At 49.9% G+C, this 18,146-nt stretch overlaps 1 protein-coding gene and 1 long non-coding RNA gene across 3 annotated transcripts in view; both read right to left on the bottom strand.

Moving 5' to 3' along the window:
• Nucleotides 1–3,206, bottom strand: part of LOC128792850 (uncharacterized) — a 29,453-nt gene extending 26,247 nt beyond the window's left edge. Inside the window, exon 1 of the long non-coding RNA XR_008432579.1 lies at nucleotides 2,463–3,206. This is a non-coding gene — a long non-coding RNA (uncharacterized LOC128792850). The remainder of the gene's footprint in view (nucleotides 1–2,462) is intronic.
• Nucleotides 3,207–8,759: 5,553 nt separating this feature from the next.
• SOX2 (SRY-box transcription factor 2) lies at nucleotides 8,760–11,472 on the bottom strand. Of its 2 annotated transcripts, XM_053951697.1 has the most exons (2): nucleotides 9,871–11,471; nucleotides 8,760–9,094 (listed from the first exon to the last, which is right to left on the bottom strand). In XM_053951697.1, exons 1-2 carry the CDS (start codon nucleotides 10,812–10,814, stop codon nucleotides 8,971–8,973), a joined length of 1,068 nt encoding a protein of 355 aa, XP_053807672.1. In that variant the 5' UTR covers nucleotides 10,815–11,471; the 3' UTR covers nucleotides 8,760–8,970. The 2 variants fall into 2 exon arrangements, with proteins under 2 accessions (XP_053807672.1, XP_053807675.1); XM_053951700.1 differs by lacking the exon at nucleotides 8,760–9,094 and having other exon boundaries at nucleotides 9,867–11,472.
• Nucleotides 11,473–18,146: the final 6,674 nt, after the last annotated feature.

Raw genomic sequence — 18,146 nt, 5'->3', positions numbered from 1 at the left:
ATCTGCCCCCTGGAAACGTGCTCCAAGCACCCAGCGGCACCTGACTGGTGGTTCTAATGTCATTTATAGCCAACGCGTTTTGTTATCGGCTGGGGGTGGGGGTTCCTCAGAGCTCAGGTAATAACCGGGTAGCTGTCACCTTCTCCCGTTTAGCACTACTCAGGCAAGAATGGCTTTGCCAAACTGTTCCAGGAGCTGATGCTATTTGTTACCACGATTAGGGGAAAAAAAAGGACATTCACAGTAACATGAGTTTCTATAAGCAAACGCCGAGCAATTTTCCTCAGCGCAATGCATCAGCAAGTATATCCAAAAGAGCTTAATCTACTTCTTGCAGGTTAGGTGCAAGAGAAATCAGCAAGGGCTGCTCCGGGATGCCATGAAAATCCCGGCTCATTGGCTTGGCCGCGATAGGACGAGGCACATCAAATCGAGGCGGAGAGGGACAGAATCAATCAGTCCTCTTGGCTGAGGAGTGAGCCCTCGCCCTGGAAATAATTTCGAATAAAACTTGTGTAACCAAGTGTAACCTAGCTTACTCTGAGCAGATCGTCGAGAGGGTAAAAAAAAAGTTAAAAAAATATTATGGAAATAAGCCAATAAAACAGTCTGGACTGAATTAATAAGAGTGTAAAGTTTGTATCCATGTATAAGGATAATATATTAAGCCAAAAAGGAGACAGGTTATCTCTAAACAGGATTAAAATGCGTTCGTGTATAGGATTAGACCATCTCATCCATTTAAAAACAGTGTATCTCCTCCTCCTCACAACACTTTATTATATATATTAAAAAAAAAAAAAAAAAAAGAGCAAAAAACTTTCCCAGTTAGAAGCACTTGGGAAATGCGTTTTATTAATCGACAGCCTTTTTTTTTCTTGCAATCAAATGCAACTGATGGCCCTGAATAAGCCGCCTTGTTAGGAAACGGGCCATTTTTTAAAACCTGTGATCAAAACAGACCTGTCTTCAGAGAGAGCACAGCAGATTTAAATGTTGGTCAAAAGGAGTCACAACTGTTCATTAAAAGCAAACCCTAACTAGTGCTAATGTATAGCCATTTTGTGAGCTCAGGACTGTAGAAAGAGGCGAAAAAAAGTCTGAGAGTGTGAGCTGATGCCGTGCTGGCTGGCAGTGTGTGGTCTATTGTAGGGAATGTGCTTTTTCCACTGAACAGAGAGCCCCCCTCTTTTATTCCCCAGCTCTACTGCACCTGCACTGGATCAGGGAGCTACTGCCATTCACCACATCAACAGAGAAGACATCTCTGACAGCACTCAATTCATTACATTTCTTCCTGCTTTTCAAACCAACGCACAAAAAAAAAAAAAAAAAAAAAAAAAAAAAAAAAAAAAAAAAAAAGTATTGCCAATCAGTGCCTGGGGTGCAGGGAAGAAATCTTACAATACTTTATATTCGCCGCTCATTTTGGTTTTCATTAGTCAGAAAACTCACTTCTCAGCCAGTTACAACTTTTTTTTTTTCTTTCTTTCTTTCTTTCTTTCTTTCTTTCTTTCTTTCTTTCTTTCTTTCTTTCTTTCTTTCTTTCTTTCTTTCTTTCTTTCTTTCTTTCTTTCTTTCTTTCTTTCTTTCTTTCTTTCTCTTTCTCTTTCTTTCTCTTTCTTTCTCTTTCTTTCTCTTTCTTTCTCTTTCCTTCCTTCCTTCTTGCCTTCTTTCCTTTTTCTTCTTTCCTTCCCTGCTTAGGGGGCCGCTGGAAGCGGGATCTGGGGCCGGTGCCACTCCCCTGCCACGGCCGGGGCAGTTCCACGCCGGGGCTCCGCAGCCCCAGGAGCGGAGATGGGAGATAGTTTATTCATCATTCATGGGAGCAGAGCAGCTCTCCGGAGACGGGGAGAAAGAAACGGCCGAAGAGCCCGAAGTGTCCTGCAGCAGCTGCGGGGGGAGCGGGGTGCGGGGCTGTTAGCGGGGGTGCCGGGCCAGGGCCGGCGGGGCCGGCGGCCACTGCGGGGAGGGGACGCGCCGGCCCCCCTAACCCATGGAGAAAGTTCTTATCGGCCAAACTTCTCGAAAGGGGCTCCGGGGAATTTGGGGGTAGCTTGGTTTCTTGAAGAACCGTTTTTCTGAAGCATTTGCAAGCGAAAGAAACCGAGCCGAGGGGTTTAGATTCAGGTATTTGATCTCACCGGACCCAGACATCTAATTAGAGTGGCCTCAGCGATTGAAATGGTGTTAATTCCCATTGTTCCCCGCTCAGATCCCTTGGCCCTCCACCGCTGGGATGCTCTCCTTTTCAAAATTCTAAATAAAAATATTTCTATTTGAAACAACCAACCAACCAACCAACCAATTTCTGCATTTCCCCTTTTTCTGGCCCATTTTCCTCCATCACAAGCAAAAGCAAAAGCAAACTCCTGGGTATTTTTTTTCGCAGATGCTGGCAAAGAATAACACCCCCTCTGTGGGATCTTAACAGAAATAAATCACAAGGAGCTCTTGCCTACCTGAAAAGTAGGAGGAAATCCGCCTGTCTGGTTTCGGGTGTAAAGTGTGTATCGATAAGGAAGACACAGCCGACTCAGAAACGGGACCCAATTAATCTATGGGTTTCTTTACATCACCCCCTGTTAGGATGTGTGCTTTGGAAATATTGATTCATTGCGACAGGAAAGTCGCAGCTACTGTGTGTGCATAACACGGGGAGGACACGGAGCGAGAACCCGCAGCAACGCAAAGCCCACTCACGGGAGAGCCAGATTGCTTTTTAAGCTAAAACTAATAATTTCATAACTGATTCACATTCAATCTGGCGCCAATGACGTCACGGGGTATTAGCATACGAGGAGGGATGAAGCCAGTGTGGCTGGAGTTGATAAGGTGCCTCCTGAGGAATTCGCTGCTTGTTTTAATACATTAATTATTTCTCTGTCTTCCTCAACTTCTGCAATTTGTAAGAGCTTAAAGGAACCATCATTCCCAGCGATGCCAGAAAAAACACGTTGGAGAGCTTCTCCCGTGGCACTGGAGCCCGGCAGGCGGGGGCAGCGCGGGGACGAGCCCCAGCCCCGCTGCCGGAGCCCGGCCCGGCCGCCCTGCAGAGCGCTGCGAGACTTGGCTCGAATTGAGCCGGCTCCGGCCCTGGGCGTCCCTGCTCGCCCGAGTAAGGTCGGCTCGCCGGTTCCGGCCGCCCCAGCGCTGGGAGCTTCCCGCAGGATGGGAGGCGGGTTTGCAGGATCAAGCTCTCAGCCTGCAACGCGTGTGAGTTGTGAGTGTGCATGAGTGAGTGTGAGCTAGTGTGCCAAGACACCCCTGCGGAGCCTTCCCGCGGGAAAGCCTCTGCAGAGGCCCGTGTCTTTCCAGCACCTGGTGGGATTCCCCCCTCTACCTCTCCCCATCCCCATCCCCTGCCATTAATCACGATTTTCTGGGGAAAAAAAATGGAAAAAAAAAAAAAAAGCGCCCACATTACGTCATCAGCCCTAACTGCTGCGGAGATGATGGGGTCACCGAGAACCCGGGGCGGGGGAGCCCGCGGGGGGCCGGGCCTCCCTTCCCGTTCCCTGGGGCAGCGGCCGCCTGTGCGGGAGCGGGGGCACATCCCGGCCCGGGGCCGGAGCAGTGCTGTGCCCGCCGCTGGGCTCGGGACAGGGGGACGCGCTGTGGGGAGACGACAGGACACAGCCCAGCTCCGTGCCCCGGGGCTGACCGCTCTCCCCCGGCGTCCCACTGCCCCTAGAGCTTGTAGGAACCGGCGGCATCGCCGCTTTGGCCCCATTGAGCTCGGCCGGGCCCCGCGGAAGCGGCCTGGTAATTCCCCGTCCCGCAGGGTGCCCCTCGGGGACCCTCCCGAGCTGCGGGCCACCTCGCTCCTCTGAAGAAGGCAACTGCCTTGGAATAACCACTCGGTGACTTGAGTCTGAAACACATTTGGAGGGGAGGAGGGAGGGAGAGGGGCTTTTATCGGGAGGTCAGGGGAACCGGTAGAGACGGGCGCAAAACACAAACAAAACACAGAAAAATCCTAAAAGAATTAAATATAAAATGGACAAATTAAAAAACAAACAAACAAACAAAAACCTCAAAACATAAAGCCACTCTGTACAAGCTCTCGCCCACATGGCAGAGGTCCTGCGAGGCAGCACGCTGCGCCAGCGGATGAGCCAGAGACAAACTCCTGCAGAAACTTCTCCGGCCCGGCCCTGCTCCGTTCCTCGGGGGCGCTTGCAGCGAGGACCCCCCGCCCACGGGCTTCCCCCCGCTCCTGCTGACAGGGCTGCAGCGGCCCAGGCGTCTCCTGCGGGACAGCCGGGCCCGAGCCCGCACCACGCAGCACGGGAAGGGCCGTCCGCGCTCTCCTCCAACATTGCTAAATTGTAATGGAAAATTGCAGCCTGTTTCGGCGCGCCCCCTCCCCCTGTACGCACAGGCGCACACGGATACAAAAACACGCACACACAGTCACACACAGGCACACACAGGCACACACAGGCGCACACTGGCACACACAGGCACACACAGGCGCACACTGGCACTCTCACACACGGCTCAGCCAGAGCAAACCCTCTGCGAACTCCAAAGCAGAGCTCCAAAACCATCCTGCGAGCTTCGGGGTTTCGCTTTGTTCCTCCTCGCCGCTCCGCCCGCCCGCACCTGCCGGCGCAGAGGCTCCGCCGAGCCCGGAGCGGCGCGGCCCCGGGGCGGTCGCGGTGCCCGGGCAGGGCTGGCCGGGTCCCGGCGCGGGGCCGGCCCGCAGGACGGAGCTCGCCCTCCCGCTCTGGCACAGCCGAACGCGCAGCTCCGGGAAATTCCACCCCGGGCTCCTTTCCTTTCCAATTCGCAAGTGAACCAGCCCCCACACTCACTGTAGCGCTGTACGTCCTCGCCAAGTGAATTGATTCCTCAAAAGCAAAATAGTACCAAACTCTCGCAATTCCCCGTGCCATCGTCAGAAAAACTGGTTTTAATTACCAAAACTAAAATAGCGGCGTTGCTAACTAGCAGGCGATCAAACCGCAATCAAACTTAAATCTCTGAGCAGTTAGCTATAAACTGTCAGCAATTGAAAAGTAAACCTGGTGCACACAAAGGCTCTGTTTAATTTTCTTGTTGTAATGGCTCTAAATGAGGACCCCATCACTATGCAGTTAAGCGGTGTTGCTTGTCCCCCTGAGGCGCTGATCAGTTCTTTTTAATGTGAGAAAACTGGCAGCTCGAAGCCCGTCAATGGAGCTCCCACAACAAAAGTCCTGAAAAGCTGAATGAATTGGGTTTGTAATTACTGCTTCCCTCTCCCCCCTTGCAGCTTATCTCTTATTCATTCAACATACATTATTGTCACCTAATCGCACACTCCCAACGTTATTTTGGGGTTTTTGCTTTTTTTTTTTTTTTTTTTTTTTTTTTTTTTTTGGTGTCTACTACTACGGACATGTTTGTTGTAGAAATTAAACAAAATAATCCTCCCTTCTCTCTCCCCTCCTCACCAAGAAAATTGTTGAAACGACAGTGTCAGGCGAGGCTGACTGGCGTTAAAAAAAAGCAAAGACGAAGCTCTTCTGCGATCAGAATGTCAGCATTTTGCATATATCCTCGGAAATCTCACAACCACCGAAGCAGGTTTTACATTTTAGTATTTGAGTTAGATCAGGATTTAAATGACTGAAGTGTATCTAATCACACCTATCAGTAATGGGCCTCTTTCTTTCAGTGGGACTTACATTATATACTACTTAAATTGCTGGGCTATCTACCTCCTATTCGGAGGCAGATATACAGCCCTGCTGCCCGTTGGGGACGAGCAGGAATTAATATCGAGAGAAAACACTCTGCTGTGAGGATCATCGACACCCCTGATGCCCCACCCGGCACCAGTGGGCATCTCAAGGAATCAAAACGTGGTTTCGGCCAAGAAATGTCTGTCGGCAAGAAAGAGCCACGGGCTGGAGCCGGGGCTGCGAGGCAGAGCCTCTCCCCAGATCCCCCACCGCAAGAAGCTGTCGGTTGCAGAAATAAGTACAGCTATTACAACCAAATCTACTAACAGTCTAAATAATTAATTGAACCATTGCTCTTTGACCCTTGGAAAGTCCAGTAGGGACCCGTTTGTAGTAATAATACCCCCGAATGAGCCCTTGTCAAATATTCATTTAGTGGTTAATGTGAGCGATTTCCCCCTGGGACAGTCTGTAATACCAGCTTCCCAGCTTTGGCAAGAAACCCTGCTAATCTACCTCTCCAGTTCCGCAAAATATTTTAACACCCCAGTACTTAAAAAGCCGTAAAAAAATCACAGGGGAAACTATAATCTTATCCTTGGGTTCACTTCGACTCTGTAGAAGGTTAGGGAAACATTACACTGGCCCTCTTGGGCCGAGCATCACTCTGGCTATAAAATACACAACAATTCACGAGAGGGAAACCACGGAGAGCCCCGAAGGTCTTCAATAACCAAAATAAAAACATACCCACGAGCTCTGCTACACATTTCAGCTGCCATAAACGAAAGCCCAGGATAATGGCTTAGGTGTAAATGGCGTTATTGAATGTGTTGAATTTAAAATGAGCAGTGGACAATGGCGCTCCTCCAAGTAGCACTTTAAAAATAAAACTGTTCAGCTGTACATGTAAAATGCTTTGGGTTATCCTCCCTAAACGGATAAATGGATGGATGGATGGATGGATGGATGGATGGATGGATGTAAGGAATCTGTCCAAGGGATATCAGGTTTCATCCACATATATTCCAAATCGTACTCTGAAATCTAAGCTTAAACAAATTGCCCTTATAAAAAGTTGCTGAATTCACTAAGCCTGAATATGTGGCTTAGTGCCTTTTGTTTAGGGGTATTAGCTCGCCTTCTCTATGCGAATTGTAAAAGGACCAACATTTCCAAATACCCCCCTCGAATATTTTAGTTAGCACTTCAAAAAGGGGCCAGGTTTTATTGCTGTTAATTGGCTAAGATTCGCTTTTAAAAATGGAATCGTGATATCGATTGGGCTTTTATTCCTGGTTCTCTTTTCTCAGCGAGGCAAGCGGGAGCGGGGATGTGGGCTCGTTACCACGTGAATAATCCCCAAATGCATTGCAAACGCTCACAGCTCTGAAAAAGAATGTTTTACTCGTTGCTTTAGCGTAAAAGACACAGAAAAGGTTGAGAATCTGCAAAAATTGTTGTCCGGCCCAAGCACCGCGATGGTGCAGAAATAAAAGGGACAAAGGGAGCTAAACTATAAAACCAGTCAGGGAGCAAATCTCTACGTCTCCTAGTCTGGCAATGTTACTTTTCATCTGGACACCAGGCTTCAAGTATGGAGGCCAGAACTGAGCCTAGGAAATAGCAATACCAAATAAAAGCCACAACCAGCCAGGTAATTTAGAGTGTGTGTGTGTGTGTGTGTGTGTGTGTGTGTGTGTCATCGCGTGTGTGCATTTTACCCAGCCTTCTTCCCCCCCCCCCCCCCACTCTAAAGCGAAATCCAGTGGCTGACAAGAAATACTGGAGCGAAAAGCTCAGCAACGCTTGCCCCGTGCGGGAGTGCCCAATTTGTGCCTTCCTAAGCCAAACATCACATGCCTTCCTTGCCACCTACCACATGCCATTATCAGAGCACACGACCACTTTGCAATCACAGTATTTCAAATCCCCAAATTCGTACCTTTTTCTTTATTATTATTATTATTATTATTATTATTATTATTATTATTATTATTATTATTTACATCTCCCTCTCGCGCGCTTCCCCTAAGGAAGCCGCGTTAGCAGCACCAAATACCCGCTGGGGCTGCCGCAGGGACTGCCCAGCTGTGCTGCCCATCGCCCCCTGCCCTGCCCGGGCCGCGGGGCCTGGCGCCGGCCAGCGCCGCCAGCGCGCAGCAGCGCGGAGCGGCGCGGAGCCCCGTCCTCGGCAACTGCGGGTACGACTGTACAAAGTAAAACTCTACCTGGCACGGACGGTGGATCTCTCCTTCTACATGGCGGGCGCCACCACTTCTCTTTGGGGCTGCGACCGGCTGCAGAGAGTGTCCGAAACGGGGCTACACCGCGCTGGCAATTTAAGAAATAGGATTCAAGAAAGAGCTGAGATAAAACGTGAAAGTCTCTGGCATTCGACTGTTTTTGTTTGTTTGTTCGGTTTTTGTTGCTTCTTACCTCTGCCCGGCCAACCCTTCACCCGCCCCCACCTCTCACCTCCTCCTGCGCGGCCCAGGAGCCAGGAGAGGAAAGTTTGGGAAGAGGCGGACAAAGGGAACGGGGAGGGCTGAGCCCGGCCAGGCCGGGCGCGCTCGGGTTCCCGGCCGCGGGGAGCCGGCTCCCCTCCTGCCTGCCCAGAGGAAGGAGGCACGGTTGGGAAAGGGAAAAGAGAGAAGTGCATTATCCGCCTGTTAAAGCCGGGAGGCCGCGGCAGTGCCCGCGGCCCGCCCGCCGCTGCCGCCGGCCCCGCCAGCCCCAGCTCGACCCCTCCGGGGGCAACAAGTGGCCAAAGGCAGCGGCGACAGAACCCCCGGACCCCGGCGCACCCCGCGTCCTCGGGAGGGAAGGGAGGGAACTGGGAAGCAGCCTCTCACTCCGCGTTCCCGTCCCCCCCGAAGGAGGCTCAGGCAGTTATTTCATTAAAGCTATCGTACTTTCTCTCTCTATATACATACCTATAAAAATATTCATACGTTATATATATATATTGCTATATATTACTGCATTATTTATCGTATTCGGTTGGCTATGATGATACCTTCTACTGCATGAATTATTTAAAAAACATCTTGCGTTACAAAAATAAATCCAAGACTCAAGCGGAACTTCAGTGTCCATATGTCAAAAATTTATTTATCTCAAACTGTGCATAATGGAGTAAAAACTTAACTTGAATATGTACCTGTTATAAGGATGGTATTAGTTCAAATATATACATGGACTGTCGGCAGACTGATTTCAAATAATACAGAGCCGAATCTTTAAAATACAACTACGGAAAATGAGGAGGAAAAAAAAAAAAGAACTTAAAATATCATCACAATAAATTTACAGAAATATTACAAACCATAAGAAAATATTTCAAACACAGTAATTTCAGGTTGGTAATTTTCCTTTTTTTTTTTTTTTTTTTTTTTCCTTTTCTTTGAACAGGATGAAGTCTGGAAACAAAAAGTTATTATAAATTAACAAACGGTGTGTGAACCTGCATGGCAATTTTTGCTTTTTAACAAGAAGTAAAAAAAAAAAAAAAAAAAAAAAAAAAAAAAATTAAAAAAAATTTAGTACAATCTAAACGTTTGCCCTTATCCAGCAAACCAAGCCCATGGTTCGCAAGTACTCATCCTACCTTTTTTTTATCTTTTGTACAATTTCTAAAACAATTTAAATGTCCAAATGCTGTAAAATAATTTCATCTCCTCTCGCAGCTGCTATAAATTCAGCTGCCACAACCACAATGGTCCAAGAAGACTCTATTTTTTAAAAATAATTGGCAAATTCGCGAGCTTGTTTTTTTTCTTCTCTCTATATTACCAATGGACATTCTGATTGCCATGTGTCTTTTGATAAATACTGTACAAAAGTTGCCTGCAAATATTAAAACATCTTCCTCTTCGCTCTTTGAGTCTAGCTCTAAATATTATTGGTAAAGACTTTTGCAAACTTTCTGCAAAGTTCCTACCGTTTTAACTAGAACTTTTTAAAAGTTTTGTGTAGTTGCTTCCCCTCCGAGATCTATACAAGTTCCTTGTCGGTTTAATTTCTGACACCCCCCCCACCAAACCCCACCCCCACCCCCCTTCCGGAGTTTTCTCTGTACAAAAATAGTCCAAAAAAAAAAAAAAAGTCCAGAATTTCTAATAAAAGTTTTTTTGTTGTTTGTTTTGTTTAGTTTTCTTTTCCCTCCCCTCCCACCCCCCCGGCCCCTTTGTCTTACATATGTGATAGAGGGAGTGTGCCATTAATGGCTGTGCCAGGAACAGGTGCACTCTGGTAGTGTTGGGACATATGAAGTCTGCTTGGGGCAGCTGGTTCTGGTACTTCAGCACCTGGTAGATACATGCTGATCATGTCCCGAAGGTCCCCAGCTTGGCAAGGAGCCCTTGAATGAGACGAGGAAGTGACTACGGGGGGACTGGAGCTGGATTCCGTCTTGACCACCGAGCCCATGGAGCCCAGGGCCATGCCCGGGGTCCCTTGCTGGGAGTAGGACATGCTGTAGGTAGGCGATCCGTTCATGTAAGTCTGCGAGCTGGTCATGGAGTTGTACTGCAGGGCGCTCACGTCGTAGCGGTGCATGGGCTGCATCTGCGCCGCGTTGTGCGCGTTCAAGCCCGGGTGCTGCGGGTAGCCGAGCTGCTCTTGCATCATCCCATAGCCTCCGTTGGTCCAGCCGTTCATGTGCGCGTAACTGTCCATCCTCTGGTTCACCCCAGCTCCCAAGGTGGCCCCAACCCCTACCCCAGTCGTCATGGTATTGGTGCCCGGTGCCAGTAAGCCCCCCGGCAACGTGTACTTATCCTTCTTCATGAGGGTCTTGGTTTTCCTCCGGGGTCGGTATTTATAATCCGGGTGCTCCTTCATGTGCAGAGCTCTGAGCCGCTTGGCTTCGTCAATGAAGGGTCTCTTTTCCGCCTCGGATAAAAGTTTCCACTCCGCCCCGAGCCGCTTGCTGATCTCGGAGTTGTGCATCTTCGGGTTCTCCTGGGCCATTTTCCGCCGCTGCCCGCGGGACCACACCATGAACGCGTTCATCGGGCGCTTGACCCGGTCCGGGCTGTTCTTCTGGTTGTTGGCGGCCGAGTTAGAGTTGCCTGTGCCTCCCCCCGAAGTTTGCTGAGGGGCGGGAGGTTTCAGCTCGGTTTCCATCATGTTGTACATTCAAACTACTTTTGCTGGAACCAGCCTTGAGCAGAGAAACGAGGAGCAGCCGCAGCGGAGTCCCAAGCCGGACTTTTTTTTTTTTTTCCTAGGGAGGGGTAGGAAATGGGGGAGGGGGACTCCCCAAAACCACACTTGGATCAAGATCAGGATCTTCTTCTTCGCTGATGGATTAATAATGCTAATAACTGCTATTATTACCGCCGGAGTCTTGATTTTAAAAAACTTCTTCCTCCTTTTTGCCTTTTCTCTGCCTGCCGCTCTCTCTCTCTCTCTCGCTCGCTCTCTCTCTCTCTCCACCTCGGTCTTAAAGAGCCAGCAAACTACTTTACCCCCTTTTGCAAACACACACACTCTCTCTCTCTGCCTTGACAACTCCTGATACTTTTTTGAACAAGTTAATAGACAACCATCCATGTGATGGGGGCTTGTCAGGCAATAAATGCGTTCGCTCCGGCCAATCAGCGCGCGGCGGCTCCGCCACTGAGGACAAGTCTCTTCCCCTGGTTTTGCATGAAACGGGGCGGGGGCTGGGCGCGCCGGGACGGCTCGGCGGGGAGGCGGGCCCGGGGGCGGCCCGGGCGGCCACTGGGAGCCTTTGTATCTCCCCTTCCAGCAACAGGTCACACACGCCTTTTGGAGGAAGTGGGTAAACAGCATTGTTGCTACGTGGTGGTTTTTTTTTTTTTTTCTTCTTTCTTTTCTTTTCTTTTCTTTTTTTTTTTTTTTTTTTTTTCCCTTTAAGTTGGTGTTGGCTTGGGGCTAGGAGAAGCCATGGGGGGAGCGGAGCGGGAACGGCTTCCCCCACGCCTGTGCCGGTGCCCCTCGGGACAGAGGGGCTGCGCGGGGCCCTGCGTGTGCCTCGCTCGCCCCGTCCAGGCCGTGCAGTCCCCGTGAAGCGGAGCCCCCAGCCGGGCGCTGCTGCTGCCGCCGCCGGGAGCGGAGCTCGCAGCGCACCGCCGGGCAGAGGCTGTGCCCATCTCCCGGCCATCCCCCGGGCCCTGCTCCGCGCGGCCTCGCCACAGCGCGTCGAGCCCTTCCCCCCGGCCTCCGGCCTCGGAGGTGGGGGATGTCCAGTGCAAACACGGGTTTCCCACATGCCGTCCCCGCCGAACACAAAGCGGGGCCGAGACGCCTCTGCAGATGCTGGGGAGGGGTCGGGGCCGCGCTCCGTCCGCCGCTGGGCCCGGCGGCACCGTCACCCCGCGCCCATCGCGGGGCGCGGGCGGCGCCGGCTGGGCGCAGCGCGGGGCTGGGGGCACGGCCGGGCGCTACAAATACGTAGTTTTGTTTCCCTTGTTGTCACGACACGGGCTGCACAAAGCCCCGGCTAAGTTTACTTCCACTCTCTTGTTGGGATCTTTGTTGCTAAACCGCACTTGACGACAAAGGAAGGAGGGGAGAAAGGACGCGGAGCGGGAGCGGGGGGGAGCCGCTCGCCGCCCTGGCCGCGTTCCCCCGCGCCGCTCCGCGCCTCCCCTGCCTCGGCGGGGTTGCTCCGCCTTTCGGTGCGATGGCGCTCCCGGCGTGCAGCCGGAGGGGGTGCGGGGGAGCCGCGGGGGCCGGAGCGGGGCCGGGGCGCGGGGCGGGGGCCGGGGCAGCGCGGGGCGCCCCGACGGCCTCAGCCGCGGCGCTGCGGCGCCCCCTGCCGGCCCGGCCGCGCCCCGGGCGGGAAGCGCCGCCGGGAGCCGCGCGAGGACCGGGGGGAAGGGAGCGGGAAATGACACCCCGGCGGAATAATAATAATAATAATAATTATAATAATAATAACAATAACAGCAAATAATAATAATAAAAACCCGCCGGCGAACAGGGACGCATCTCTCTCTTTTTAAAAAAATGTACGTAGATTATACAAATAGATCCTATCGGGTCCAATGCGTTTAATTCGAAGATGTATATATAACCCCTAGATAAGTGATAGGTTAAACCGTCGAAAAATAGGTGCAAATTATGAGATGTGAGATATAACCGGATTCTGATTGTCCAGACACTTCTGAATGCACGGCGGCTGTTAACTGTCTTATTGTTCTCCCTTTGGTCTCCAGTTGATAAAGTTATTAAAAAATATTTTTAGGGATAATTATTTTGATTTTTTTTTTTTTTTTAAGGGGGTAGGTGGGCGGTGTAGGTGCTTGCTCATTGTGCTAAACCGATAAGCGAGGGCTGGCGGTGCACAGGCAAGGGCTTATTTTTGCTCTGGCTGTAGCTGCGGGAGGTGCGTGGGGTGCACGGCCCAGAGCTCCACGCAGGACCAGGCATCGCGGTCACTGAGAGCCTTTCGGGGCCTGGTCCTTTCCTAATTGCATTTATCATACGAATAAAGGATGGGAAATGCCTAACAACTGTGCTATCGAGAGTATTTACGGCTCTATTTTAATTAACATTTTAATTATCGGTGCAATAAACTGGCATATATACATAATAGTGCAATACAGGAAATAAGGTGAGGGCGATGGCTCTTTTGGGGCATTTTGTGCCTTTCCTCTGGGTATGGAGGTTTGCTTGCTTGGGAATACACACACGGGTGGGCGGAAGCAGAGGCAGACCGGGAAGCTGGCTACAAAATTAAAAAAAAAAAAAAAAAAACCAGAAAAGATGAAATGGTCCCTGATTTTCTATATTAATGACAATAACACCACTGCTCTCTAAGAATACAGCCAGGGAAGGGAGGCCTGCAGAGGGACGGTTTAATCTGAGTGGATTTAAAAAATCGTTGCCTTTGGTATAATTTATGGAAATGAAAAGTGCTTACATTAAACAAATAGTCTACACATGTTCTCAGTGATGGGCTCTGCGGCACACGCACTCTTATTTCCAGGTTATGAGTCTCTTAAAAAGAAAATGAATGTTAACTACTTGGATTTTATGTATTTATTGTTCTAATGCTCACCGATTTTTCTAAAAGCCCTACGGATACAACCTATCGTGTTAACTGTATCGGAAAGAATATACACATTTTCATATTATTTTTTTTCCCTGAACCCACTAGTAACCAATCTAAAGCAAACTATTAAGCAGACTTGTGGAGATGGGAGATTGCAGCTCCATTTTTTGTCCTTAGCTGCAAATAGAGGTTTAACTTGCAGTAATTAGGTGAGAACTAGCCAAGCATCTTACTATTATGATGCTTGTTAAAAACGCTTCTTTTCTGCATCTGCATTTGAGTGTGTTCCCCTCCACTCTTAATCTTCTTATGGAAATGAAGGCGAACGGCAGGGAACCTGCAGAGACTTAGAGAATGTCCTTGTTAACTGGAATTTCTCAGCATTGCTAATTAGCAGAGTTTGACGACCACCAGTATTGGGGAAAGCTCTGTTTAGCCACTCACAAACCCTTCCGAGGAAGAGCAGACTAATTTTATTTTGTAATTAAAATCTGAAAAGGCCCCTATTTGACAGTTAGGGCTATGAGAGTTTTATCTCCCCGTGAAATAATTACTGCCTTGATAACTCAATTTTCTGCAAAATGTCAACTGTGAGCTCCAAAAGTTTTAATTTCATTACGTTAAAAAAAAAAAAAAATAGAGAAAGACGAAAATGTACAGATAAACTTCCTCTTGCCCCTCTTATGCTGTAGCAGCCCAGCCCTCAAGTTAGGGAAGTTTTAATGAACTAACTATACCCCAGTCTCTGGGGAATTTCACTCATCACATGGTGGGTTTGCAGTAGTATCCCGAGGAAGACTTGGGGAGATATAGTCTGAAATGGCCTGGAATAAAGGACCACATTCGGAGTGGGTACGGGCCCAGGACAGGGGCAGGGGCCGGGGGAGCCCCGCTGCCCGAGCCGCCTTCCCCAGCCCGGCAGGGTCCCGAGCTGGAGCAAGTGCAGGATGTCCTGAGCCAAAGAAGGATCTCACACGGAGAGCCGGGGAGACCCTCCGGGCGCTCAAAGGGCTCCCGGGAACTTGGGAAGTTTGGCGGGGCCGAGCTGGGGTGAGGCTGGGGCCGCTCTGCCTGCGAGGCCCGAAGGCGGCTGTTCGGGGATCCTGGGGGGAGCCGGGGCGCCGCGGCAAGTGTAATCCACTCTGCTTGCGTTTGGGATGTTTTTTATTATTATTTAAAACGGTTTAATCTCCTTTTTGTCCCTCCCTGTCCAGCAAGTAGCCCGATTGTCGCTCTCAGAAGTGGCATTACACGTACAAACCAAGGAGGGGGCGAGCCGCGGCCGGTCCCGCCAGAGCCCATTTCGCCCAATTTCATTCAAGGGCTCTAAGGACCCTTGAAAGCCGGGGAATACCGAGGGAGCCCCGCGCTGCTCCCGGCCTCTCCTTTCATCCCTGTTCTCCCGAATGGAAGCGCGGGGCGAGCACACGTGCGGCCGGGCGGGCAGAGCGCGGCCCGGGCCCGAGCGGGTCTCGGGGCCCGGGGGCAGCGGGGGCTGCGGGGATCCCCCCGGGCCGCCCGCGCCGGGGGTCCCGCTGTGCCCCCGGAGCGGCCCCACGGCCACCTCCCCTCCCGGCGACCACCGCACGGCAGAAATAAATAGCCGAGAGGTTAAAAAAAAAAAAAAAAAAAAAAAAAAAAAAAAAAAAAAAAAGAGGGGGAGAAACAAAAAATAAAAAGAAGCTGCTCCGCTTTTGTCCAGTGCTGTAAGAAGGGAAATTTAAAGAAAAATTAAAACTCGGATCCTGGAGGGAGTTTAACGTACACAATAAGCAGCAGAAAAGCCGAATCGCTCACACCACCTCTCGAAGTCGCTTTCAAAAGGCTTCTCAATAAAAGGAGAAGCCGATTGTCCAAACAGGCTTCCATGACTCTTCAGAAATAGCCAACATCTTCCTCAAGCGATTTTTGCTCTGCATCTAAAATCACATTCCCGGGATTGCTTTCCCAAAGGAAAGTATAAGTGAAGCCCGTACTTTTTCTTATGTGATCTTTAAAATAAATCAGAAAATCAAGATCAGTGGCGAGGATAAACTTAGGAATTACTGTACAACGTAACGGGGTGAAATTACAGTTGAATGTTGGCTCTTTAGCAGGAAGGCAACCCCCTCGAGCGGGATCCTTTTTGGCAGTCTATTTAAAGTTATCTTTCCTTCCTAGTTTTATAAGAACAAATGAGTTTTCTTTTCCCATTGTAGTGGAATGAACTCATGTATATTAAACAAAAAACCCCTCCTGAAGAACGCTAACTGCTTTGCTTAAACCCACAAAAGCACAAAAATCCAGAATTGAAGGTTTCCAATTCCTGAATAAGTCCCCTTAACTCTCTCAGGCTCGCAGGAGAGAGACTGGGGACATTCTCTGAAAGTCTTAATGCCTGGAAGGGGCTATCTCAAATGTATTCTCTTTTCCTAAGGTTGAGGCTTCTATTTTATTTCCCTCTTTCCCCTTCACCATCTTTGTGTTGACTTAAGAAAATAATGGTCAAAAAAAGTGTCTGTTTCATGGGATCACACGTGTCGCCCAAATCAAATGAAGTCCTCTTTGGCCCCAGCACAGTTTTGATGGAATTATTCCAGCTCTTCCATTGAATTCACACCGTTTCCCAAAGAAGCTGTGGCAGTTTCAATGGGAACGCCTGAGGCACAGCCTGGGGTGCTTCAAGGTTGCTTCTCTCAGCGCACCTCAAACCCTGGCATCCCGAGGCATGGTTTGAAAAGTACATTAAAAAAAAAAAAAAAAAAAAAAAAAAAAAAAAAAAAAAAAAAAAAAAAAAAAAAAAAGCCATTTCCAATGATTCTCAGATCACTGACAAGATCGCCCATAATGGAGCCAAGACGGTGACTTTTATCTCGCTATTCCTCATAGTCCTTAATTTGGAGCTCATTGACAGGACAGCCAGTAATGACACTTTCAGAACTGTTATGGTCTGGAGTGACAATCTCTCCATCTCGCCCATGGTTTATTGACACCATGGGCTCATTGTGTCAACTTAGGCTTGTGATTTCAGAATTCTCCAGCGACGGGCTCGTTGGGAGGATTTTAATTCAAATTATAGACTAGCTGTCTATACAGTGAATTCATATTTAGACGGCGCTTAATCGGAGCAGAGAGATGGTGCTATAAATAATAACAACAACACTTCCCATGTGTCTATCCACTGTCCTCCATGCGAAGATCTCAAAGAGCCTTTGCCGGAGGAGGCCCGGGCGCAGCGGAGCGAGGCGAGGGGGCCTCGGGCTCCTCCAGGGCAGCAGAAGGGAGCCCGAGGGACTCCTCGCCATCCTCAGGCGGCTGCGGCCCCGCAGGTGTGTGCGACAGGCGGGGCAGGAGAAGCGCTTTAGGCACACAACGATCTGCAGCACTGCGTGGGCTTGGGGTGTGGGGTGCTGTCGGCGGGGTGTCACAGTCCTTTTTCCATGGAAATCACTGGACAGCGGGGCTTCTCCGAACACCCCGCCTGTCCCCGTGGGAGCCTTCCCGGCGGGAGCGGATGAATGTGAGGAGAAAGGCCCAGGGGGTGCCCAAGGGCTGGGACAGAAGGGGCGATGCTGCGGGTGCTCTGGGCAGCAGGTGCCAGTGACAGGCTGAGGGGGAAGCAAGAAAAGGTGAAGTGCGAAATTGGCCTTAGAGGCTGTTTTTCTGGTTTGTTTCTTCAAGTCTCCCCTTCCACCGCTCAACAGAGAGATGTAGGAAATGCCGGCATCCAGAAACAGCTCCTTCCAAAAGACATAAATAAACTAAAAGTGCACTTTTCTTCCAAGTGGAGATAAACGAGACCGAACACAGAGCTAACCCCCCCTTGCTGCCAGCTGAGCACAGAGCTGACCCCCCCTTGCTGCCAGCTGTCTGCCAAGCCTGGGACCCGATCCCAGATTTACAGCATTTGCTCCCTTGAGTAACGTCCGCAGAGTAAAACCCAGCAACTGAGTTACGAACCGAGCCCAGGAAAATCGCATTTTGGTTAAACTGATCACTCGGGACCCTTGATTTTATGTGCCAACTTCTGCCCTAGGGAGGGGGGAGTTTACAACCCCTTTACAGCCCCCTCACAACTGCTGTTTCTAAGAGGAGCACTAACAACCCTTCTCCTGGAACCGGGTTAATCATTCACCTTTCGGCAGGAGTCACTAAATTTTTGTAAAGTGCCTCCTGACGTTAAACCGTGTGTACAAGCGCTCTGTATTTTTTCCGTTTCCTGTGGTAATTGACATATAATACCTCTGTTTATAACTGGCTTGACAGATCTATACAGATGTATATTTTTGCTTAATTTCAGAGTTATATATACCGAACGCATGCTAACTAAAGAAACAGTAAAGGAAATCTGGGAATTCCGTTGTGCAGGAAATCTGTGCAGGGCTGTTGCTATTATTTATAGAAAATGCCATGTCTTTATTTTGGGCGCTCTTACTACAGAATTGCCTTATTAGGGAGTCTCGAGC

This window comes from Vidua chalybeata, chromosome 10 (assembly GCF_026979565.1).
Source record: "Vidua chalybeata isolate OUT-0048 chromosome 10, bVidCha1 merged haplotype, whole genome shotgun sequence".
Classification (NCBI taxonomy): Eukaryota; Metazoa; Chordata; class Aves; order Passeriformes; family Viduidae; genus Vidua; species Vidua chalybeata.
Note: the sequence above shows the minus strand (reverse complement) of the source record. Positions and strands in the feature narration are given on the sequence as shown.